We start from the raw sequence: 23,593 nt of genomic DNA on the forward strand, positions 1-23,593 counted from the left end.
GATGGGGAGGATGGGGAATGAGTCCTAGATATTTCATCTTTATAGGAAAAAGATGGGCAGAACACAGCACTACTGGCCTCCCCACTCAAGTTATGCTGAAAGCAGTAAAGGGCAAATAGGTTGACTGCTCACCCCAGATCTTCTTATAGACTGGTTGGATTGGGACACTCTCTGATGGGCACTCAGACTTCAGTTTCACATTTATTCCAAGTTATTGTCCACAGGACAATGGTCAAGAAGTGTGGGATTGGTATTTGGAACCACCTCAGGACATTTGGGCAACATGAACTCGGAAGACAAACAAATAAAAACATTTAAGCTTGAGTAAAAGACCATAATCACACAACTCAAGTCAGAAGAAAGCCATGTGTATTTTACTTTCCTTTTGGCTTTAAACATACTGATAGAAATGGATCTAACGAGAGTCAGCCTCTTACTCTCAGCACACAATGCATTTTACACGTTTTGAAGCTGAACCTGATAATTAGAACAAAATTTTGCAATGTTACTGGAGATTTTTAGTATCTGTTTACCAAGGTTTAGGCAAAGCCAATGGGCCTTAAAAATATATAAATCTTAGATATCTTGCTGATGGGAGCATAAGCTGGTACAACTGTTCTTTAGATCAATGTGGCACATGTCTCAAAAGTCTTCAAAGTGTGCATACCTTTTAATCAAGTACTTCTTATTCTAGGAATCTATTCTAGTAAAATAATCAGGAATGTACATAAAGATTAAGATGCAAGAATGCCCATTATAACATTATTTATAATAACAAAATATTACATAAAACTATAATTTCCAACGAAGGAAATGAATTTTCAATTAGAGTCTATATAATGGAATCTTATGAAGGCATTAAAATTAGGTTGTAACTGCAATTTCATTGACATGGAAAGATATTCATTATATATTGCTAAGCTCAATTAAACAAATTTTTATTGATCACCTGCTATATGGAAGACCATGCTAGGCAGCAGGGACATGGTGGTGAATTTTAAAGGTATAGTTCTTACCCTTATAAAGCGTATGATTGGCCAGGGAAATCAAACATTGAGGAAGTAATAAGATGAGTAGTAATACTAAAGAGAAGTATAAAGTACCATGGGAGTAAGTAGCAAAGGAATTTAACCTAAGCCAAAGAGGTCATAAAAGGCCTTCCTGAGGAAGTGATGCTTAAGCAGTAATGAAGGATGAACGGGAGTCAGACAGGCCAAAAGATGGAGGAGAGAACATTCCAGGGAGATGAATAGCAATTAAAAAAAAAATACATACATCAAAAAAGGCTATTTAGGCTGGGAGCAGTGGCTCATGCCTGTAATCCCAACACTTTGGGAGCCGAAGCAGGTGGATCACTTGAGGCCAGGAGTTCAAGATTGCCTTGCCAACATGGCAAAACCCACTCTCTACTAAAAATACAAAAATTAGCCAGGCATGGTGGCACACACCCGTAGTCCCAGCTACTCAGGAGGCTGAGGCACAAGAATCACTTGAACCCAGGAGGCGGAGGTGGCAGTGAGTTGAGACTGCACCACTATACTCCAGCCTGAGCAAAAGGGTGAGACTCTGTCTCAAAAAAAAAAAAAAAAAAAGACTATTCAACTGTACACATTAAATGAACTTATGTTAAAATATATATTTTGTATATGTATACATTTATAAATATAAAATCTAAAAAGATATAAACCATACTCTTACCTAGATGTTGTAGTACACGTAATTTTTTACTTTTTGCTTGCCCACAGTTTCTGGTTTTTACCTGTAATAAACACATGTGAATAATATTTGGATGGACGGGTCAATGGACGGGTGGGAGGATGGATGGTAACCAGGTTTAATGGAAGGCTTGGGCTGGGCATTGCATTACACTGCTTTCTTCTCTTGATTCTCCCGTCCCTTCCATTCCTAGAATCTAAGAATGCCCCAGAAGCACTTTTTCTTCCAATTTGTAAAATCACTTTGGTTTTGCTATGACACTTCCGCTACTTCAGAGGCAAGTTCGTTAACAAAAAGTGGAGCCAGCATGACAATTCATTGCAATTCCAAATAGATTCCTCTCTCAACACTGAACTTTCCAAACTCCACACACAAAGAATAACTGGCAGAGCTATTTATTGAAGTTACAGCTAAATAACTATTGCAGATAAGATGAACTATTTTAAAATAGAGATTGATGAAGGAAAGGGGGAAAAAAGGAAATAAAGGCCTTGCAACTAGGGTTTAGGACAACTCAAAAGGGAATGCAGCTCAAAATTTCCAGATACTGAACTTAGCTAGTTTTCTGGGCTACAGTGTGAAATTCCTGGCCCAAGGCTGAAAGTAAGGTAAGAGTAGCCTGGTCCACTTAGCAGAGGCACCACTCCAAGTTGAGACCAGCTCCTTCACATGACAAGCCAAGGGGGCTCAGTGCACAAGTGCCAAGTCTCTCCCAACAAAACCAGTCTTGCCCAGCTGTGTACCATATTAGGAAAAGGGTTACAGCCCATTCAGCAAAAATATGCCTGCACTCACCCATCCTTAGCAAGCTTGTGTTCATTCTTCAGACATTCACTTATTCACCGCCTCCTGTGGTAGGCATGGAGGATTCCACAATAACAAGACATGTTCCCCAAGTGCCCAAAGCTCACAGTCAGGTGCAGGAGATACTTCACTCACTCATTTAAAAAATATTTGTGTCCTGCCATGTACCAGGTGCTCAGTACATGGTAACAAACAAGCCCAACAAGATCCCTGTCCTCATGGGGCTTATATTCTAGTGAGGAGAGACAGGTAAAAAACACATAACAACAAACCAAGATGATTTTCAGATGGTGATAAATGTTATGAAAAGATGAAGTCAAGTTATAGGATAGAGAGAGGCCTGGTGTGGAACTATGGCCAGAGTGGTGAGAGGGGGCCTGCCTGAGGAGACATTTGCAGGATAAAAAGCAGTCAGTTACATGAGATACAGGGCATGGGCATTATAGATCCCAGGAAACAGACAAGAATGCAGGGTGACAGTCACCATACACAGAGCAGGCACAGACACTTGGAAAGCATGTAGAAGGGACACCTGACCCAGTCTGGAGGTCTCACCAAGCCCAGATGGCCTCCTTCTGTCGGCAGTGATTTATAGAGCACTGAAAGTACCTGGTTCAGGGGAGGTGCTGAGAGAAACTACAGACAGGAAGCGCAGCCTGTGGGTTTCAGGTAATTCAATCTCAGAACTAACAGATGGGAAATATTTGGACAAGGCTATTGGGCATGCCCAGTAAACAGGGACCCTGGAAAGTTGGCAAAGGTGCTGAAACTGAATGCCAGATATTGATTATACCTATTTCTCATCCCCCTCAAAACCCATCATCATTTTTCCAAATCTCCTCCACTCCTGTAAAGACTAGAGGAGGCCCAGGGCCCCTGTCTGGAATGAAGGTCTAGGGAAGGACAATAGGTAGGCCAGCTAGTAAAGCACTGGGCCAGGTGCCAGGAAGCCAAGTCCCACTCATTCACTGTGACCTTGGGAAGGTCTCTTCCCTTGTCTCAGCCTCAGTGTCCTCCATCTGCAAAGTGAGAGATCAGAAGACCTGGCCATGAGCCCAGGAGTCTACATTGTTAACAAGCTCCCCCACATGATTATGGTGCAGGGTGAGTTTTGAGAACTAATGGACTATGTGAGTCTACCTTTTTTCCTCATGGTGGACAAGGGCTACATGCCCAACTGGCCTGGACTTGGTTCCATCAAGTCCTCCATGGCACAAAGCACACTATCTGGCATAGAGAAGCCCCTCATAGTGGGCTAATGGCTTTCTTTTTCCTCCCTCCCCTCATGTCACCACCCCCAACATTCTCCCAGTGGGGCTGCAGCCCCATAACCATGGGTTAATGGTGGCCACTCACCATACCTGTGAACATCGCACAGAAGTAGGGGCTGCAGGCTGCCAGGACCACACGGTGGGCTTCTATCTCCACATCTTCTGCCACAATCATCACGTCACACAACAGCTGTTTACTGTAAGACACCAGTGAGAGGACAGGATGGGTTGCAGCAAGGACACCTACCCTCATCTTACAAGGGTATTTTTTTCTCCCACCCAGATTTCACACTATCACTATACAAAGCTGTCACAGGGACTTGATCTATCTTGAGTTACGGAGGGGGGTGGATTCATTGACTTTTCCAAGTCCCTGATAAACCTGACATTCATGCTTTCCTAAGGTCCATGGAGAGATCCAACTACTCTGTGGCTGTAAATTCCAGGCTGCTTCATTTGTCTTCACCTCTCTGTTCCCCAATTCTATCAGTTCAGATTGAGAAGTAGGGGTTTAGCGGCTCAGGGAACAGTGGCAAAAGCTTGGGGCTGTCATTCGAGTGACTGAATGAATGCTGAGGAACATGAGCACACCACTGAAGTGTGTCACCAGCAAGACCAAGTACTAACAATTCCCCCAAGGGACCCACTGTATATGCAACACCAGTAAGAGGCAAGCCGGCCTTAGGTATTTCTCTTTCGACCCAGATTTAACGCTTTCAACAAGAAGACTCTGCCTGCAAACACAGTGCTCCCTAAAGACCCTGTGCAAACTCCAATCACTGCAATTATTAAAAATACTGTAATTACCTTTCTGTTTGTCACCCCAACTCAGAAAGGGACTTGTCTTATTTAATGTTGTATCCTAGACACCTGGCTGCATACCTAGCACATAGTAGACCCTAAATTTTTACTGAATAAATAAATTAATGAATGAAATGTGATCAATCCACATTCATAGACAGAATAGAGATCTGACTACTTTAGAGAATGATAGGGTGCCACGAGCTCCCATCAACCCAAGAATTTTTCCTTCATCATTCTTCTAAGCTCTTATCATGCCTGTTATCAATATAATGTTAATATTTATTGAGTTATATGTGCCAGGCACTGTTCTAAGCACTTTTTTACACTTTTTTTACACATATTACTTCATCCTCTCTACCACCCCATGAGATAGGGCTAATTGTTATGCCTATATTAAAAATGAAGAAACTGAGGTCCAGAGAAGTAATTTTCCCAAGGTCACACAGAAAAGGAACAGTGGAAACAGGATTTAAATGAAGGCAGCTGAAGCCCAGAACCCATGCTCTTCATTGGTATCCTGATCACCACTCATCCCTCCTTGAGATTAAAGCACTAGAGAGTGTAGGAAAGACAAGGAGGACAAACACACTTCAACTGTGAGCCAATGGTAGTGGTTACTTGGCACACTACCCAGGTTTGAGAAGGCTGAGGTCATGACTAGATTCTGTGTGAGAATGTTGAGGCCAATTAATGAGTCTGCCATGGTTGATGGATGGAAGAAAAGCTACATATTTGCTATCTCTGGTGTAGCACATTAAGTCACTGTCAACTACTGAGATATTTGTTTAGGTTCACATATCAGAGAAATAGAATCATAAGGCCTGAGAAGGCTGGAGCTGCAAATGCTACTAGAGATCATCTGGTCTATGAAACTCAGAGAGGTGAAAAGATGCCCAAAGCCACAGAAGCCTAAGTCTTGAATCCAGTTCTCCTTACTCCAGACACAGTGACTTTTCCATGGTACCACAATGCCTCATGATTGGCTGACATTCAGAATGAGAAAAGACAGAAGACAGGTTAGCCCCAACAGGGAGAAGTGGACAGGAAGTGGAATAAAGTATCTTTAAGGAGGCTTCCTGGAAGGGTGAGACCTTTGGACAGCAAGAGGCAAAACCGGGGGATTGAGACCTTACCCTGCAGTGGATAGCAGACCTTAATCACCAACTGTATCAGGATAAACCACTGCAACCAGGAACAGAACTGGCTCTTCCCCTAACTGGCTATGAGACCATGGGCAAATAAGCTCACCCCATTTTTCTCACCTGTTTTAGCTGCCTTTGGGACATATATCATGGGTGCCAAATGGGATTACAGGTGCCATCTGAAAACGGCCTTTAGTCTCATTAAATTTTATTCTAAAATTGTATTTCCAACATGAATAGACTCATCTTGGACATTTCTACTTACATTTAGGAAGAAAATTGAGTTATCACTGCTATTTAAGAATAACCACACTTTGGGAGGCTGAGGAAGGCAGATCACATCAGGCCAGGAGTTTGAGACCAGCCTTGCCAACATGGTGAGACCCCTTCTCTACTAAAAATACAAAAAAAAAGTTAGCCCGGTGTGGTGGCAGATGCCTGTAATCCCAGCTACTAGGGAGGCTGAGGCATGAGAATCGCTTGAAACCCAGGAGGCGGAGGTTGCTGTGGGCCAAGATCATGCCACTACACTCCAGCCTGGGTGACAGAGCAAGATTCTGTCTAAAAAAAAAAAAAAAAAAAGAGTAACCGGTTATATTTTTTGGTAACTAATAAGAAAATTGTTTGCAGAGAAGAGTCAGAAATGCTGAACAAATGTTCAGTGCTAGGAGCTGAACAAACAAATGTCAGGGTGTGTTATCTTGCACAAACCCAGGGAGCCTGACAATTTTTGAACAAATGGGAAAGAAACACAAGGGAATGAAGAATAAAGATGGAGAATCCAGTTAAGCAAATAAATGACAGCAGTTCAGATGGGTGGAAAGTGTATCTTAAGTCCAGAGAAACACTAACCTGGGAAATTGGCCAAAAGAAACTTGCCAAATAGTTAAGATGGGCTTTCCCTGGGGGTGGGGAAGCCTGTCTGCACACTGGAGACATCTTTATGTATCCATGCTACATGGAAGAGGGAAGTAGTAGCTCTAAAGCACTGCATGGCTCACAAGCACTCCTATTCAATTTACCTGGGATCCTATGGGATCCTTTTTTCTGAGCTATCACACTACTCCATCTTGAGGGGAGAAAAGTAGGACTAGACACTTTGCCATTTGTGGAAAAGTACAATGTAGCTGTTAGGAATGAGCTCAGGCTCTCAAATCAAACTCACCTGAGTTCAAGCCTCTCAAACCTCTGTCCCACCACTCTCTAGTGTAGACAAGTACACAACGTCTCCAGAGTGTCACAGAATTGACATGTGCTGTAAATCAGATAATGTATAGTGCTAATAGTAAATATTTAGCAAATGTTAACTTTTCATATTTCGAAAAAAAATTTTTAAAAATGGTTTTTTTTCAATTGTCTGCTTCACTTTTCCTCCATATCTTCTTTTTTCAAAATAATATTTCATTTAAGATTAGAGGTTAAGTTTTGAACATGTTAAGTTTGAGCTGCCCACTGGACACATAAGTAACGTTACCAAGCAGGCAAGTGGTTACATGGTCCTGGAATTCAGACATGGGAGATGGTTAAGAGGTTGAGGGGAGGAATAACCAGCAAAAAAAAAAAAAAAAAGTGTGTAGCTGGGTGCAGCAGTACATGCCTATAATCCTAGATGCTCAGGAGGCTGCAGCAGGAGGATTGCTTGAGCCCAGGAGTTCAAGACCAACCTGGACAACATAATGAAACCCTATCTCAAAAAATATGACAGTGTGGTACTAGTATAAGGATAGCTATATAGATCAATAAAATAAAATTGAGAGTCCAGAAATAAACCCTTTTATGTTCAATTGATTTTTGACAAGGTAGCAAGATCACTCAACTGGGAAAAAAACAGTCTTTTCAACAAATGGTGCTGGGACAACTGGATACCCATATGCAAAATAATGAAGTTGGATCCCTACCTCACACCATATACAAAAATTTACTTAAAATGCCTCAAAGATCTAAAAGCAAGAGCTAAAACTATAAAAACTCTTAGAAGAAAACATAGGGGTAAATCTTCATGACTCCAAATAAGGCAATGGTTTCTTAGATATGACACCAAAAGCACAAACAATAAAAGAAACAATGATAAATTAGGTATCAAAATTTAAAACATTTGTGCTTCAAAGGATGCCATCAGGATAATGAAAAGACAATCCATAGAATGAGAAACAATTTTTTGCAAATCATCTACCTGATAATGAGCTTGTATCTAGAATATGTGAAGAACTCAAACTGTTACAACTCAATAATAAACAGAAAAATAACCTAATTAAAAATGAACAAGAGAATTTTTTTTATTATTATACATTAAGTTTTAGGGTACATGTGCACAACGTGCAGGTTTGTTACATATGTACACATGTGCCATGTTGGTGTGCTGCACCCATTAACTCGTCATTTAGCATTAGGTATATCTCCTAATGCTATCCCTCCCCCCTCCCCCACCCCACATATTTCTCCAAATAAGATATAGAAATAGCCAAAGAGCTCATGAAAAGATGCTCGACATCATTAACAATCAGAGAAATGCAAATCAAAACCACAACAAGATACCACCTTACACTCACTAGAATGGCTATAATCAAAAGCACAAACAATAAGAAGTGTTAGAGAAGATGTGGAGAAATTAGAAGCTTTGCTGTTGATGGAAATGTAAAATGGTGCAGCTGCTCTGAAAACAGTTCGGCAGTTCCTCCAAAGATTAAAGTTGCCATATGACCCAATAATCCCACTCCCAGACATACACCTAAGAGAAATAAAAACATACATCCACACAAAAACTTGTACATGAATGTTCATAGCAACATTATTTATAATAGCCAGAAGTCAAATGTGGTATATCTATACAATGAAATATTATTCTGCAATAAAAAGGAATGGTGTACTGAGACATGCTACAACATGAATGAACCTTAAATGCATTATGCTAAATGAAAGAAGCCAGACACAAAAGGCTACCTATTGTATGATTTTAAAACAGGCAAATCTATAGAGACATAAAGTAGACTAATGGTTGCCTGGGGCTGATGGGGAGTGGTGGTAAGGATGGGGTAAACTATGGAGGGGATGACTGCTAAAGAATACAGGGTTTCTATTTAGGGTGATGAAAATATTCTAAGATTGTGGTTGCACAACTCTGTGAATAAACTAAAAGCCATTAAATTGTAACTTTAAACGGGTAAATTGTATGGCATCTGAATTATGTCTTGATAAAGCTGTTACCAAAAGAAAAACAGAAAGCAATATGCTAAGATGGTTCATAACAATAATAAAAGCATAGTGACAGACCATCAAAAAAAAAAGATGAGAGCAGAGAACTGTTTGCAATGGTGAAATGGGAGATTAAAATTGTCAAAATGAGAAAAGAAAGACTGCATGTGGATTCTACTCATTGGTTGTTCCATTCTCTCTGCCCCTTCTTTTCAGGCCTGGTTAGGATGTGCTATTCTAAGAAGGCCCACAGCCCCATTTGCTGGCTGGATGGTAAGTCAGGAGTAAGAGTCACTAGAGCTCTGCCATCCAGAAGCAGCAGCTGTGGTCTGGCCACAGCAGAGCAACAAAGTGCAAAAGGAGGAAGAAGGCTTGGCAGTGACTATGCCAACAGCCATTCTCTACCACGGAGGTAAAAAGAATAGGAAATTCATGAATTGTGTGATTCATAAATTGCAAAGAACATGTGTGCTTGAACTAAAATAGCTTAAAATTAAGGGAAGGGAATGTGAAAGCAATGCAAGAAATAATCCCAAATCCCTGGAATATCATGTAACATTTCATTAGCTTAACCCCTGGATGGCAAGATGCTTTAGCCCAGGCCTCTGTAAGTATACCCAGCCTCTCTCTAGTTCCCATTAAACTCACTCAGATCAATAAAGTATCAATGCAGACCCCCTTCCTCCCTGCCTCCCCTTTCCACTCTATTTTTCATAAGTTAGCCATTTAAATACCTTGGAATTTGATGTAGCCTTTCAATAACATGCGAATACAAGCTTCACTAAGGGCAAGATTTTAGTCCTCTTATCTCCTGCCATGTTCCTGAACCTAGCACAGTGCTTAGCACATCATCATCATCATCATCATCATAGCTAATGCTTACAGAATATTCATTATGTGCCAGGATCTCACAACAATATCTAAGGAATAGTTATTATTATTATTCTACAGGCTGTTCAAATCAGCAATTCTACTTCTCTTCTATACAAATAATCATGAATGTGTACAAGTATTCAACAACAGTAATATATGTGTTGTCACTGTTTTAAGCACTTCATTCATTAATCTTCTTAACAAGCCAGCAAGACTGGTACTCTTATTAGCCTCATTTTATGGTTGACAAAAGTGAGATCAGAGAGATTAATTAACTTGTCTAGGGTCACACAATAAGTACTAGAGCCAAGATTTGAAGCCAGAGTCTATGTCTGTAACCACTATGTTATATGGCTAGAAAGATAACCACAGCAGGAGTTATTTATATGAGGAACTGGGAAAACCTAGACATCCAACAACAGGGAACTGTCTTTAAAAAAAAAATCAAAAATAGAATATAATTGATCCACTTAATATTGTGGAACAGTTAATGACATAGAAAAATGTGTTCAATATAGTGTTAAGTTAGGTTGAGACGTAAATTTCTTTTTTTTTTTTTTAATGAGATGAGTCTCACTATGTTGCCCAGGCTGGCCTCAGATTTCTGGGCTCAAGTGATCCTCCTGCAAAGCTGGGATTACAGTTACAAACTCCAATGCCCAACTAAGGCATATGTTTGTTTGTTTGTTTGTTTGTTCATTTGTTTGTTTAAAACAAGAGGAAACTTTATTTCTTATAAAGGTTACAGCCTGCAGGGTGGCTATTCTGACAGGCTGGGAAGCACAGCCTCCAGCCAGAAGCCAGAAACAAGATACTTTGAGAGAGGGGCAAAGGAAACAGGAATTTATGCTGAGCAAGGCGGCCAAATACATATATTCAATAAGCTATAGAAGGAGCCATGAATATTTATGAAAGGAGAAACATGCACATGTGCAATTGAGGTTCTTGCTCTCCAAGTTCAAAAACTGAGGTGATCAGAGGGTGGAGTTTTCAGTCCTCTGACACTAAAAAGTGAAGCAGAGGCCATGAAACCCCTTACTGCACATTCTCAAAAAAGACTAGCCAGAACCACTCCTGTGGTCAGTGGTCTCTTATTAGGCAAAAAAGTAAGGGCAGTGTCAGAAAATTTGTTGATATCAGTGGTGGGGTCTTTTGAAAGGGCTGGCTTTTGTTAGAACCTTAGGGAGGAAAGCTTAGTCACAGTTACCAAGAGAGGTGGTCTGACCAACCCCCCTTCCCATCATGGCTGAGAACTCCATTTTCAAAGTTAATCAGGGGTCCCCTTGGCCAAAAGATGGTCTGTTCAGTCCCTGCGGGGCTTAGAATTTTATTTTTAATTTACGTTCTCACCCTTTTCGACAAGATCTGCCAGGGGCAGCATTGATGGCCAAACTTTCATTTTGTCCTATCTCTGCCAGGGCAGTGTGCCTGCCTGCCCCAGGTCCATCTTGTCCCTTGGTGAGACCCCTATGGCCAAGGACTTAGAGCCAAAAGACTTACAGCCAATTTAAACATTCCCAGTCAGATGGGAATGGAGGTGGGCCGGCACCCATCAAAACCCACAAAACCTTTTAAGCAACATAGACAAAAACCAAAGCCAAAATGCAAAGTTACAAAATCTGTAAGTTCTATACATTGAGCTACTGTAATCTTGGTCTTAGCTACAGACTTGTAGCCATTAGCTATACAAAACATAAACATTTGGCTGGGCGCGGTGGCAGGTGCCTATAATCCCAACTACTTGGGAGGCTGAGGGAGGAGAATTGCTTGAACCCGGGAGGTGGATGTTGCAATGAGCCGAGATCACACCACTGCATTCCAGCCTGGGCCACACGAGTGAAACTCTGCCTCAAAAAAATAAAAATAAATAAATAAATATTTTGCTAAAATGATTTAAGCTAAGGAATGTAGAGACTTTTATTGTGCCACAATGTCTTTTGCAATGAGACATATATTCTAAAGAAGAGAGGTATACTGTCCAAAGTATTACAATGGTTACCACTATGTAATAAAATTATAGATGACTTGTTGCTCATTTGTATATTCTAAATGTTCTATAATAAATATATTCCTTTTACAAAAGAAAAATTAAAAGAAAAATGATAGGAAAATCTATGCCTAAACCTGAATTAAAATTTTCCTAGCCAGTCAAATATATACAGATTGTGGTCCATTTGAAAAAAAACAAAAAGAGGGAGAATAAGATTATTCACTTAAATTTCAGCAAAGGACTATGACTGGTATTAGAAAAGTGTTTCCCAAAACAAATCTCACAAAACACTTGGTCTATATGCAACAACCACCAAAGGCGGCTCTATAGTCAAATATGTGTGGAAAACCTTTGGTCAGACAAGTTTAGTGCAGGACTTCTCAGAGCGTTTAATATGCCAGTATGCATTATGAACCTCACAGAGGGGTACAGTATACAGCATTCTTCAAACTCATTGGGGCACAGAGCTCTTTTTTCTCACAGAGCATCTTAAGGGAACTAGCATTTCTCAGAACAGAGTTTGACAAATGCTGAATTATACAAAAGAGAAGAAGAAGCAGGATTGTTAGAGATGGCTAAATCTAAGTCAATGCTTTTGGGGAAAGAGAAAAACCTAGTAACTTGTAACAGAAGTAATGAGAACTCAGGATGTCTTTTTAAAAAATTATTTAAAGAAAAGGGGGCTGGGCATGGTGGCTCATGCCCATAATCCCAACATTTTGGGAGGCCGCGGTGGGAGGACTGCTTGAACTCAGGTGTTCAAGGTCACAGTGAGCTGTGACTGGGACATTGCACTCCAGCCTAAGTGACAGACCAAGACTCTGTCTCTTTAAAAAAACAAACAAACAAAGAAAAGATGTTAGTAATAGAAAGTAAGGGTGCAGGGAATCTTGTGTACATATCTATTCCTAAGTTCTCCCTTTCAGCCATCACTGGAGTTGACTATAATACCAGGCAAAATAAGGCCTGGTGAAAGACTCCTAAATCAGACAAAGGGAACAAGCCATACCCAAAAGAACTAAATGAGGAATTTCAATAGTGTCTAGGAAATACAAGACAAATTCTTCAGTTAACAAGAGAACCATGCCCATAAGCATGGACATCAGCACAGCCCGATGCCTAAGACAGCTATGGGCAGAGCTTCCAGGAAATCTGGCAGGAGGCCTAATAAAAATTGAGCAGTGGAGCATAAGACAAATTTAATTTAACTTGGTTATTAATGCCAAAGACTAGGCCCTGTAGAAAGGAGACATAAGAAAACAAACATAGAATCAGGTAGAACTTTTGTTTAAAAGTAGTTCAACTCCCCACTCAACACACACTTCTTTGGCTATGTGCCATTTTCTCTGCCTGGAAGGCTTCTCCCTATCCCCACTACCCTTCATTTCTCTAACTCTTATTTGTCCTTCAAAATTCAGCTCAAGCATCAACCCTCTTCTCCAAAGTTCCCACCTGTCATACTTGCTTCTGTAGCCCTCTTTAAGAAACAAATAATTATTGCGTACCTACCACCTGTAAGGCACTGGATGCATTCCTCCATCATAATACCTATTTGTACTGTAGAAAGATTATTTTCATTGACCTATTTATATTTTTTACTTTGTACCCCAATGACCCATTCCAGGGCCTAGCCAGTGCCTCTGGGCATCTTTGGTGAATCAATAGAAGCTCCTATGAAGTGCCAGGTGCTAGAGATAAAAATTACTCAAAAGTTGCCTCTGCCTTCAGAGAGTTCATGAGCTACAGAAAAAAAGATGAAATAAACAATTACACCTCACAACAGGATGAAGTATGCAGTAAATAACTGCATGGGCAAAGGAAGCTTCTGAGCTCTCTGGTAAAGAAGAGATCGTGTCCACAGGCTTTGTACAAAAAAACATGTACAGAAACACATGTTCAGAGCCCTGAACCTGCCTTGCAACAAGCTTGTCAAACATGCACATTGGCCTTACAAATAGCCTGTGTACCCCTCACTATTAGCTCAGAGAGGATGAGTATATTCACATTTCATTTCTCTCTTTACATTTAAGGAGCCAGGTATTCTTCCACCGATGTGGCTGTCTTGCCAACCTAAGTTCAGACCAGTGAAAGAGAGAGTGAAACCAGAAGAAAATACATGACATCCAGTCTTTAATCTGCAATTGTGTGTGGGTGTTGCAATCATTCTATTATTGGTTTTCAAGCAGCTCGTTCTGTTGGAAATCAAGTTTATGAATAGACTTGCTGTAACCATAAAGGATTTTTCCCCTGTGATTAATCATTAAAATGATAGGTGTTAAATACATACAAAGGAAAGACAGTTTTCTAGCAAAGTCATTCTGTCTCAAGCAGAGTTTGAAAGGGGAAACCTGCCGGGCGCGGTGGCTCACGCCTGTAATCCCAGCACTTTGGGAGGCTGAGGCAGGCAGATCACAAGGTCAGGAGTTCGAGACCAGCCTGACCAACATGGTGAAACCCCGTCTCTACTAAAAATACAAAAATTAGCTGGGCATGGTGGCATGCACCTGTAATCCCAGCTACTCGGGAGGCTGAGGCAGGGGAATCGCTTGAACCCGGGAGGTGCAGGTTGCAGTGAGCCAAGATCATGCCACCTGCATTCCAGCCTGGATGACAGAGCGAGACTCCGTCTCAAAAAAAAAAAAAAAAAAAAAAAAAGAGAGAAAGAAAGGGGAACTCAAGTGACTGAGAATGGATGGAAAGAGTCAGAATTCCCTAGGTGGTCATGTTCTGACTTCTGTTCTCAGTCCTTGATGAAGCTCATGAACAAGTTCCTTCTGCAAGGGCACAGACAAGATAGAAAAACTACCTCCGCAGTTCATTCATAACCTTGAATGCTTTCCCCATGTGGGCAGGGTTGACAGTGATCGTCCTCTGGTTCTTCTCATCATCCCCAGCCTGTATCAGAGTCTGGGAGCTCAGCTTGACACTGTGAACAGGAAGGAAGAGGGAGGGAAAGAGAATCACTCATTGGTAAACCCATTCATCCAACTGCCAAAAGCCCATGCATTTACCCACCCACCAGAGGCATCTATCAGCCTGTTCTCACACAGACCCAATAGGAAAGACAATGTACTGGGAATTTCTTCATATCTTCCAAAGCAAAGTGCATTCCTCTGAAGGAAGGCAGGTCATAGCTCAGCTTCTTCCACCAAGTACTGTGTGATTTTGTGTGAGGTCCTTATTCTCCATCTCTCCATCCTGAAAACTGAAGGGGACTAAGCACTCTATCACTCACTTCACAGGTTTGTTTGTTCATTAAACAAGCATTTACTGGAGGCCACTATGTGCCAGGCACTGCGTTTAGATTTAAGGGAAACAAAATGATAGACAAAGCCACCATCACTACCCTCACAAAGCTTAGAGTTCAGTAGAGGAGAATGCCAAGTAAACATTTAAACATCACATTTCAACTATTATGATTTCATAGGAGCTACAGAAGCACAGGGGATGGCCAACTCGTCCCAGTGATGGCAGGTTGATGGAAAGCTTCCTAGAATCTGAGACTTGAAGTAAGAGCAGAAACGAGTCAGGTAAAGAGAAAGAAGAGTATTCCAGGCAGAGGAAACAGTATGCACAAAGACCTGGAGGAGAAAAAGCACAAAGTGTGTTCAAAGTACTGGCAGTTCAGTAAAACTAGAGGAGAGCACAAGAGGGAATATCAAGAGAAAAAACTAGAAGACCAAGCAGCCTTTTAAGTGTCATGTAAGCAAAGCTAAGAAGTTTGGATTTCTTTCTGAAATAATGAGAAGCCATCAAAGGGTTTTAAACAAAGTAGGACAGAAAGCAGGTAAACAAATCTGTGTTTTAGAAAAATCACATTGGCTACACTCCAGGAAGCAGTGGAACAACAGTGAAAGCTTTTGGGAAACTGTAATCCCATAGAAAGACAAAGGATTATAAGTATTATGGAAAGAAAGGCTATCTATGTAGACTAACTGAGTAAGTAGAAACTAGCAAGAGTCATCCATAATCTCAATGCCTTCTGTACTGAAATCAAGAGACAAGGGTATGGTGGCTCATGCCTGTAGTCCCAGCTACTCAGGAGGTTGAAGCAGGAGGACTGCTTGTGCCCAGGGGTTTCATGCCATTGCACCCCAGCCTGGGCAACAGAGCAAAACTCTGTCTCTTGAAAAAGTGAAAGAGAAAGACAAAATACTCAAATCCCTGTGGGGTGCCAGCTAGTTACCCAACAACTCCTGAGCAACATCTTTCAACTTTATGGAAGGTGGAAATAAGGAATCAAAAGAATGAGCAAGGAAAGGTGTTTCTCCCCAAATTGGGGAAACTATTCAGCTCCCAGGAGTAGTGTGAGACCTTGGAGTTACCTGTTTGATCCAGGCTAAGCCTTTGCTTTGCTACTAGGAAAACAGAACCTTCTCCACTTGTATAGATTTGAGGACCCATAGTTCACTCCAACTCTAGGACAATGAGGGTACTCTCCTTTGATTTTCCCTAGTGAGCCTCTATCCATGCTACCACTTAACTTTGCAAACTGGCTAGAGAAAGAGGCTTCTATGATTTAGAGTATATTTCAGAGGCCTGAGAATCACTATAGATCTCACACTGGAATTCGTAACTATTGGAACATTCAAATACAACCAGCGTGGCAGACCCACAGCTTGTCTGACCATAACAGACTCCTCTTTTGGCTCCCTTCCCCACCATCAGTTCATCATGCAAACGTAAGCCACAAATAACTGAACTTTGGGGCCGTTTGGATTCTGTGCACAAGGAAGTTAGCTGAGCAGAGGAAGATAGGCACAAAGGAAGATGCTTAGAGTTGTGTGTTTAAAGCAGGTAAAGAAAGTCTCAAGCCAGAAAAATGTGGCTTGAGACTTGAATTAGAGAGGGGAAGCAACAAGCAAAGATGAAAAATTTCTTCAAAAGATGAGCTATTCCATAAGCATAATTTATTTTATGGTGTCTTTCTTTACTATAAAGCTAGAAAAATGTTAACTTCTATGTTCTACTAAAGGTTTAACATTTTTGCTTTTGGTATTTAAGCCCTTATTTCATCTGATACTGATTTTTTCTCTTTTTTTGAGATAGTTTCACTCTGTCATCCAGGCTGGAGTGCAGATCTTGGCTCAACCTCCGCCTCCTGGGTTCAAGTGATTCTCGTGCCTTAGCCTCTCAAGTAGCTGGGATTACAGGCGTGCACCACCACACCCAGCTAATTTTTGTATTTTTAGTAGAAATGGGGAGTTTCACCATGTTGGTCAGGCTGTTCTCGAACTCCTGGCCTCAAGTGATCTGCTCACTCCGGCCTCCCAAAGTGCTGCAATTACTGGCGTGAGCCACTGTGCCAGGCCCTGATACTGATATTTATGTCAGGATATGAAATAGGGATCTAATTTTCTCCATAAGTTTGATGTATTTAAAACTTTTTATTTTTCTCATGCATCTGTCATGCCATCTTAGGTCACATATTAAAGTTCCAGATACAAAGAGACTTCTTTCTTGACTTACTAACTTATTCCACTGGTCAGTTTGTCTGTCTCTGTAACAGTACCACATGATTTCTGTAGCTTTATAATAAGGTCTGATATCTGACAGGGAAAGTCCCCAGTCCTATTATTATTTTTGAGAAGTGTCTTGACTAGCTTGTCAAATTCCATAAAGAACTCGAATGGGATTTTGATTAAAAAAACTGCATTGAACTTATAGATCAATTTGGATGGAACCATCATTTTTCTGATACTATGCCCTCCTATCCATGAACATAGGATATCTCTCCATTTAAGTCCTCTTTAATATCACTCAGACTTTTAGATTTTTCTGTATGAAGACCTTACACATGTTTGATTAGATTTATTCCTAAGTACTTTATGGTTTTTATTGCTCTTTTGTAATAGAAATGATGTATTTTTAAATTATGTTTTCTGATTGTTATAGTTTATAAAATGCAGTTTTTGCAAATTGATCATATATCCAGCCATTGCCAATGTTCCTATTATTCCTAACTATTTGAACATAAATTAGGTGTCCTATGTAGACAGTCATATTATCTGCATATAATGCCAGAGATTTTTCTTCTATCAAATTCTTAGGCCTCTAATTTCTTTTTTGAAAAAAGTTTGCACTGGCTAGGATGGCCACACAATGTCAAACAGAAAGGATGCTAATGAATAGTATTGTCATATTCCTGCTTTCAAAGATGTTTCTAATGTTCCCCCATTATGTATGTTTGTTACAGGATTTTTGTAAATGCTTTTTGTCAGATTAAGAAAATTCCCTTCTATTTTTATTAAGAGTTTTTAAGTCATAAAGTTATGCTAAATTTTATCAAATGTCTTTGTGTATCTAATGAGATGTTCATATGGGTTTTTTCCTTTAATCTTGCCTGTGCATCAAGGGTGGAAAGGGCTCTGGATGGATTTGGGGAAAGCGATGTGTTTCCTTTAATCTTGTAATGTGATGAATGACACATATATTTTCTAATACTAAACCATACTTGCATCCTTCGGATAAATCTATAAACTGTAAAATACTCTACAAGTATTCATTATAAATATTGTCTTCAAACTGTGGAGAGACTTAAAAGCCAGAATGAGAAAGCATAATTTGGTATGGATCAGGAAACCACTGAAGGTTCTTGACAGGGAACTAGTAAGATTAAAGCACGGAAAAGCCTAGTGAACAGATATTATTAGCTTCACTTCAAAGATACATAAACTAAAAAGAGCCATTTTAGAAGCACTGACACAATCTCCAGTGTGGCTAGTGAACAGGAAAGCTCACTCTTCTGGTGTGTTGCTCTTTGAACTTTCCAGAATGGTCCAATAATGATGTATCCCCTGTTAATACAATGTTGTGTTTACCAAAAGGTCTCAAACACAGATTGCCTATTATCAGAGGATCAATGTTCAACAAAATATAATTCACACTAGAGCCTCCCTAAAAGAGCAAGTGACTTGCTGATGACCATAGGGCTGGCTAGGGAAAGACATCAGTTTCCCCAAATCCATCCAGAGCCCTTTCCACTCTTGATGCACAGGCAAGGCTTGACATCTGAAGGAAGCCAAGGTTCCTTTCTTCCCCTGCTCCTCCATGAAAAGACACAGGAAGTTTGGAGGAGACTCTGAGTCCCTGGTCTCTGGAAGGTACACGCTTCTTGGCAACTCATTAACCTTCCAGAGAACAAGAAATTAAGAAAAGAACATCTGAGGGCCCAGAGAAGTTCAAAAAATCTTCACAAGACTGTACAAATAATAAGTGGTAGAGATGGGATCTGAGTTTAGGTATCCTGTACTTGAAGCTCACAACCTATACACTCCAGCAATATAGTGCATGCATGTACATAAATGCACAGACATATACATATGTCTCAACCTAAGGTCACATGCCCAAGCACAGAGTTGCTAGATCTTACCATTTCATCCCCTAAACCTTTTTCCCTCCATTCATACCAGATCTTAACTACTTAAACCTCAATAGAGTGCCCCATCCCCACCCTATCAAGTCCCAATCCCAAGCATTCTCAGTTCTTGTTCCCAAATAAGGCTAGTGGATCCCCTCTCCTCGCCTGTGAAACAGACCACACTAAGGCATATTCCCACTATCTTGTTCAAGTCTAACACCATACTTTTCACCCTACCCAGACCCAGCCAAAATATCACACATACATGTGCACGCACACACACACACACATGCATGTGCGCACACACACACAAATTTTCCAGGCAGACTCAGCCATGAGATGTTTTCTGTTGAAAAGCATTTCACAGTAAATGCCCTTACTCTAAGCACAAAATGGTTGATTTCTCCAAGAGCAAAAACTGGCCCCAGATTCTACTAAAAACCAGTCAGTGTTAATTCATATGTGCCCCTCCCACCAGACCTGCGGCTCAAGTTACTACACAAAGGAACCTTCATCTGTATCCCAGTGTCCAGGGTTCCAGCAACATTCAAGTTGAGCAGCCATATTTAAGATTCAAATGGGTCAACAATTGTAGATGTAGTGAGAAAGTATGGGCCAGGCAGAATCTCTGCTCTTTGCTATAGAAATATACAGAAATGATCATCTAAGCCATTTTCTAAATAAGCTCTAGCAGAATCAGAAGACATGAATCTAGTCAACTTTGTCAAAGCACCAGATATCTGGCTCAATACTTTAATTAATTTCCACACTGGCCTGTTACTAGTAAACTTGCTTATATGAACCACTACTGGTGCCATGATGAACCCACTGCAGTGGATGGTTCAACAGCCCACAGAAAGGGTGTTGCAAATTGGTTCTGACTTATCTCACACTCACAGATACCCACTGACCCCATTCAGGAAGACATACATGTGAGACAGTCAAGCTTCATAGCCATAAGGATAGACATAGTTGGCCCTTCTTTTCTGGGCTTTCAGCTTCTCTTTTCCCCTGACTTAGACTATTACAGTGGCCTCCCACCTGCTGTTCCCCACTCTAGATACTCTCCCTCCAAGTATTTCCTGCACACGATCGCCAAACTGATCCTTCTAAAATGTCATCTGACCATGACTTTCAGATCCTCACTGCACACAGGTCTCTTTGGGGCTGTGAGGTTTATGAGCTGAAGCTTCAGTCACAGCCCTCTGCCTCCATTTGTTCTATATGTTGAGGGTCCACATAAAATTTCCTTTCAAAGGACTCTATAGCTAAAAAGCTGAAAAATCATCAGTCTACAGGATAAAGTCATGATTCTTGACTAGTATTCAAGGACCTCCTTGACCTGGACTGAACCTAAATGCCAGCCTTACCTCTCTCACTTACTCAAATATTTACTAAGTACCTATTATGTGCCAAGCAGATGAACCGTTCACTGCAGACACCTATATTTCCCTTCTCTTTCCCTGTATCATAATCTAAATACCTGTTCTTTGAGGACCAGTTAAACTTTACCTCCTCCATGAAGCCCTCGGGATACATCAGTTCTAAGTGAGCTCTTCCTTCTCTGAATTCCTGTAGTATTTCTGGCCTGTAACTCAACTGGCACATAGAATTCTGCCTTGTGCCTGATTACTTTTTCAGGGTACAAATCCAACCACCTACCTGCTTCACACTAGATTCAACATACCCAGAGGGCAAGGAACATGTGTCTGAGGACTCTGTATAGCTTAGCCTGCCCAGCATGAGGTCATGCCCACAGTAGGTCCTCATGACATATTTGTCATCTGAACTCTACCTGAAGACCCTTCACTTGTCTTTACAAGCGTTAGATGGTAGAGCAGAAGGGGATAGTCTGACCAACACTTTTATTTTTTAATGAAAGCAGAGTTGGCCTTCAGAGTTAAATTATAAATAAAATATACATAAAATAGTAATTATAAAAGTTATAAATAAAAATATATAAGCTCTAAAAATTAGGCCCTCTTTTAGCACAGCACCTTCCAAAGCCTTCTTTCCTGCCCTCCTCTATCCTCTAAATTACAGATCCACATATTCAATGTCTTATTTGACTCCCCTAATTAGATTTTACACAGGTAATTCATACTTATTCAAAATTTATGTTCCCCACCCTCCCTTAAGCCTGCTACTCTTTCTGTATTCTCTATCTCAGAGGCATAACCAACCACCCAATCACCTATCCAAGCCAAAAACTGGGGTGTTATCCTTGATATCTTCCTTCCTCTCTCTCTCTCTCACTCCTCACATACAGCCATAAATCGAATCAATCCTATGTCCATTAATATCCCTGCACCCCATTTCCTTCTCACTTTCACTACCATTACAACCCCATTCCAGGTCATCATTGTCTCTTGCCAGGATTATTATAATAACCTCCTCCCAGACTCCAGAGGGACTTTTCCAAAATGTCAATGTGTTCCAGGCATGTTCTACATGAAGCCTCACTGATTCCTCACTGCATTCAGAATAAATCTCAGGGACCTAGCCTGGCCCTTAATCCCATCGTTGCCCTGAAGACTTCTTATTACCGTTAATACTAAAATACTTGCAATAGCCAAAATACACTAGGCTCTCTGCCTTGTGAAGTTTTGTCTCACTAGAAAACTGTTCTATCTTATTCCCCACTCATTCTCCCCTGTGTCTAGCTAGTTCCTACCAGCCTTCAAGCCTCTTCCCTGAAGCCTTCCCTCTCATTCTCCACTACTCACTAGATTAGTTAAAATCTAGTGGGAAACTAGGTTAGTTTCCCCTCTTCTGTATTCCCACAGTATTGTGCTTCCTTCTGTATTATATTCTAATTACCTCTTACTTATCTGTCTGCCCCACACAGTGTGTGCTGGTAAATGTTTAACAGTTGATTGGGAGGAAAGGGGCCCTGATTTGTAACATTTGCCAATTTCCAGACTGTAAATACTCCCACCATGGCAGATTTTAAGCTACCAACATGATGCCACCCAACATGAGATTTGGGAAGAGATGTGCAACAGCACACCATCATATCACTGTATAGTATTTCTACACCAAGACACAATAGACATAACCTCAAAGCCCTAGAAGATTATAGTAAAAAATAATTAGAAAGTGATGAGTTTGGGGTATTTATTACATTCATTTTTAATATAATTTATAAGTTACATAATTTGTTAATAATGGCTATGTTTAATAACTGGCTCCGAAAATTCCTGAAAATTTAACAAACAGCTTTTGCAAGTGGGTGAGTGCTGACTCCAGCACACTGCTGCCCCCTCTAGATTGTGAGCTCTCCATGAGAACCAAGACAGTTATCTTAGTTGCCTCTGAATTCTTAGCTTCTGTCACATGACAGGTGCTCAATGAATGATTACTGAGTAAATTAATAGGTAGACAAGTAAATTAGGTTTAACTACTGACCACTGTAGCCTTCCTCACTCCCCTTCATTAAAATACTGATGGCTTTGTCCCCCTCAACTTTCTCTCCATGACCCCTCCACCCCACGTTCAGGGAGGAGTACTTTCTTAGGCAGCCCAGTCCCCTGCATTGATGACACAGAATCAGGAGGATGGGAGTGAGAGAAAGCCAGCAACAACTGGAGAAGAGGGAAGAAAGTGAGATGGGTTACTGCTTACTGTGTCAGTTCTTAGACTCTTTCTATTGCTGAGGAAAATGGAGGCAGTGAATGGAAAGGAAAGGATACTAAAAAACATGCTAGAAAGGCAGGGGATAGAAGAGTCTCCAAGCAGGCTGATTGTGCAGCAATGTTTGGGGGAATCTAACAAATGAGGAGCTCCAAGTGATGAGAACTCACGGACACAAAGAAGGGAACAACAGACACTAGGGCCTACTTGAGGATGGAGGGTGGGTGGAGGAAGAGGAGCAGAAAAAATAACCATTGGCTACCTGGGTGATGACAGGTACTAATCTGTACAACAAACCTCTGTGACACAAGTTTACCTATATAACAAACCAGCACGTGTATCCCTGAACCTAAAATAAAAGTTAAAAAAAAAGAAAAGAAAAAACAAATGAGGAGTTCCAGAACATCTTGGGTGTGCGAGAATGTAGAGGGAAGGAAAGTGGAGTCTGAGAAATGCTGTTAAAGGTTATGATCTGTTTCACCTCTAAAGGTCTCCAAGAGATGCAAATAAAATTCAGAAGTCATGAGCTGATACTGGCCACATACAAGAGGCCCAAGCACATTATGTTCAAGCTAGAGATGAGATGGAATAAAGAGGCAAAACCACTCAACGAAGGCAAAACAACTGTGAGCCAGGGCAAAGCTGTGCTGAATGCATTAAAAACTCTCAACAAAGAAAGTGTCATTTAGAAAGGAATAACCAAAAACTAAGAATCAGACAGAGAAGAAAGCCCCCGGTCCAACCCATCACACTTTGTCTAGGAAAGTGATTTAATCATCAGATATCGTCAGCTGGTTCAGCCTCAGGT

General features: G+C 40.8%; 1 protein-coding gene across 4 annotated transcripts in view; it reads right to left on the minus strand.

Moving 5' to 3' along the window:
• Positions 1-23,593, minus strand: part of KLHL3 (kelch like family member 3) — a 276,374-nt gene that overhangs the window by 88,646 nt on the left and 164,135 nt on the right. For 3 of the 4 annotated variants that reach the window (XM_055389111.2, XM_004042559.5, XM_063706795.1), the window contains 2 exons: positions 14,599-14,718; positions 3,882-3,988 (listed from right to left, as the gene is read on the minus strand). In XM_055389111.2, coding sequence (XP_055245086.1) covers positions 3,882-3,988; positions 14,599-14,718 — 227 coding nt within the window. Of the gene's footprint in view, positions 1-132; positions 1,760-3,881; positions 3,990-14,598; positions 14,719-23,593 lie in introns of those variants that run through there. The other variant, XM_063706796.1, reaches the window with a different exon arrangement.

The sequence above is a fragment of the Gorilla gorilla genome, chromosome 4, assembly GCF_029281585.2.
Source record: "Gorilla gorilla gorilla isolate KB3781 chromosome 4, NHGRI_mGorGor1-v2.1_pri, whole genome shotgun sequence".
In the NCBI taxonomy this organism is placed as follows: Eukaryota; Metazoa; Chordata; class Mammalia; order Primates; family Hominidae; genus Gorilla; species Gorilla gorilla.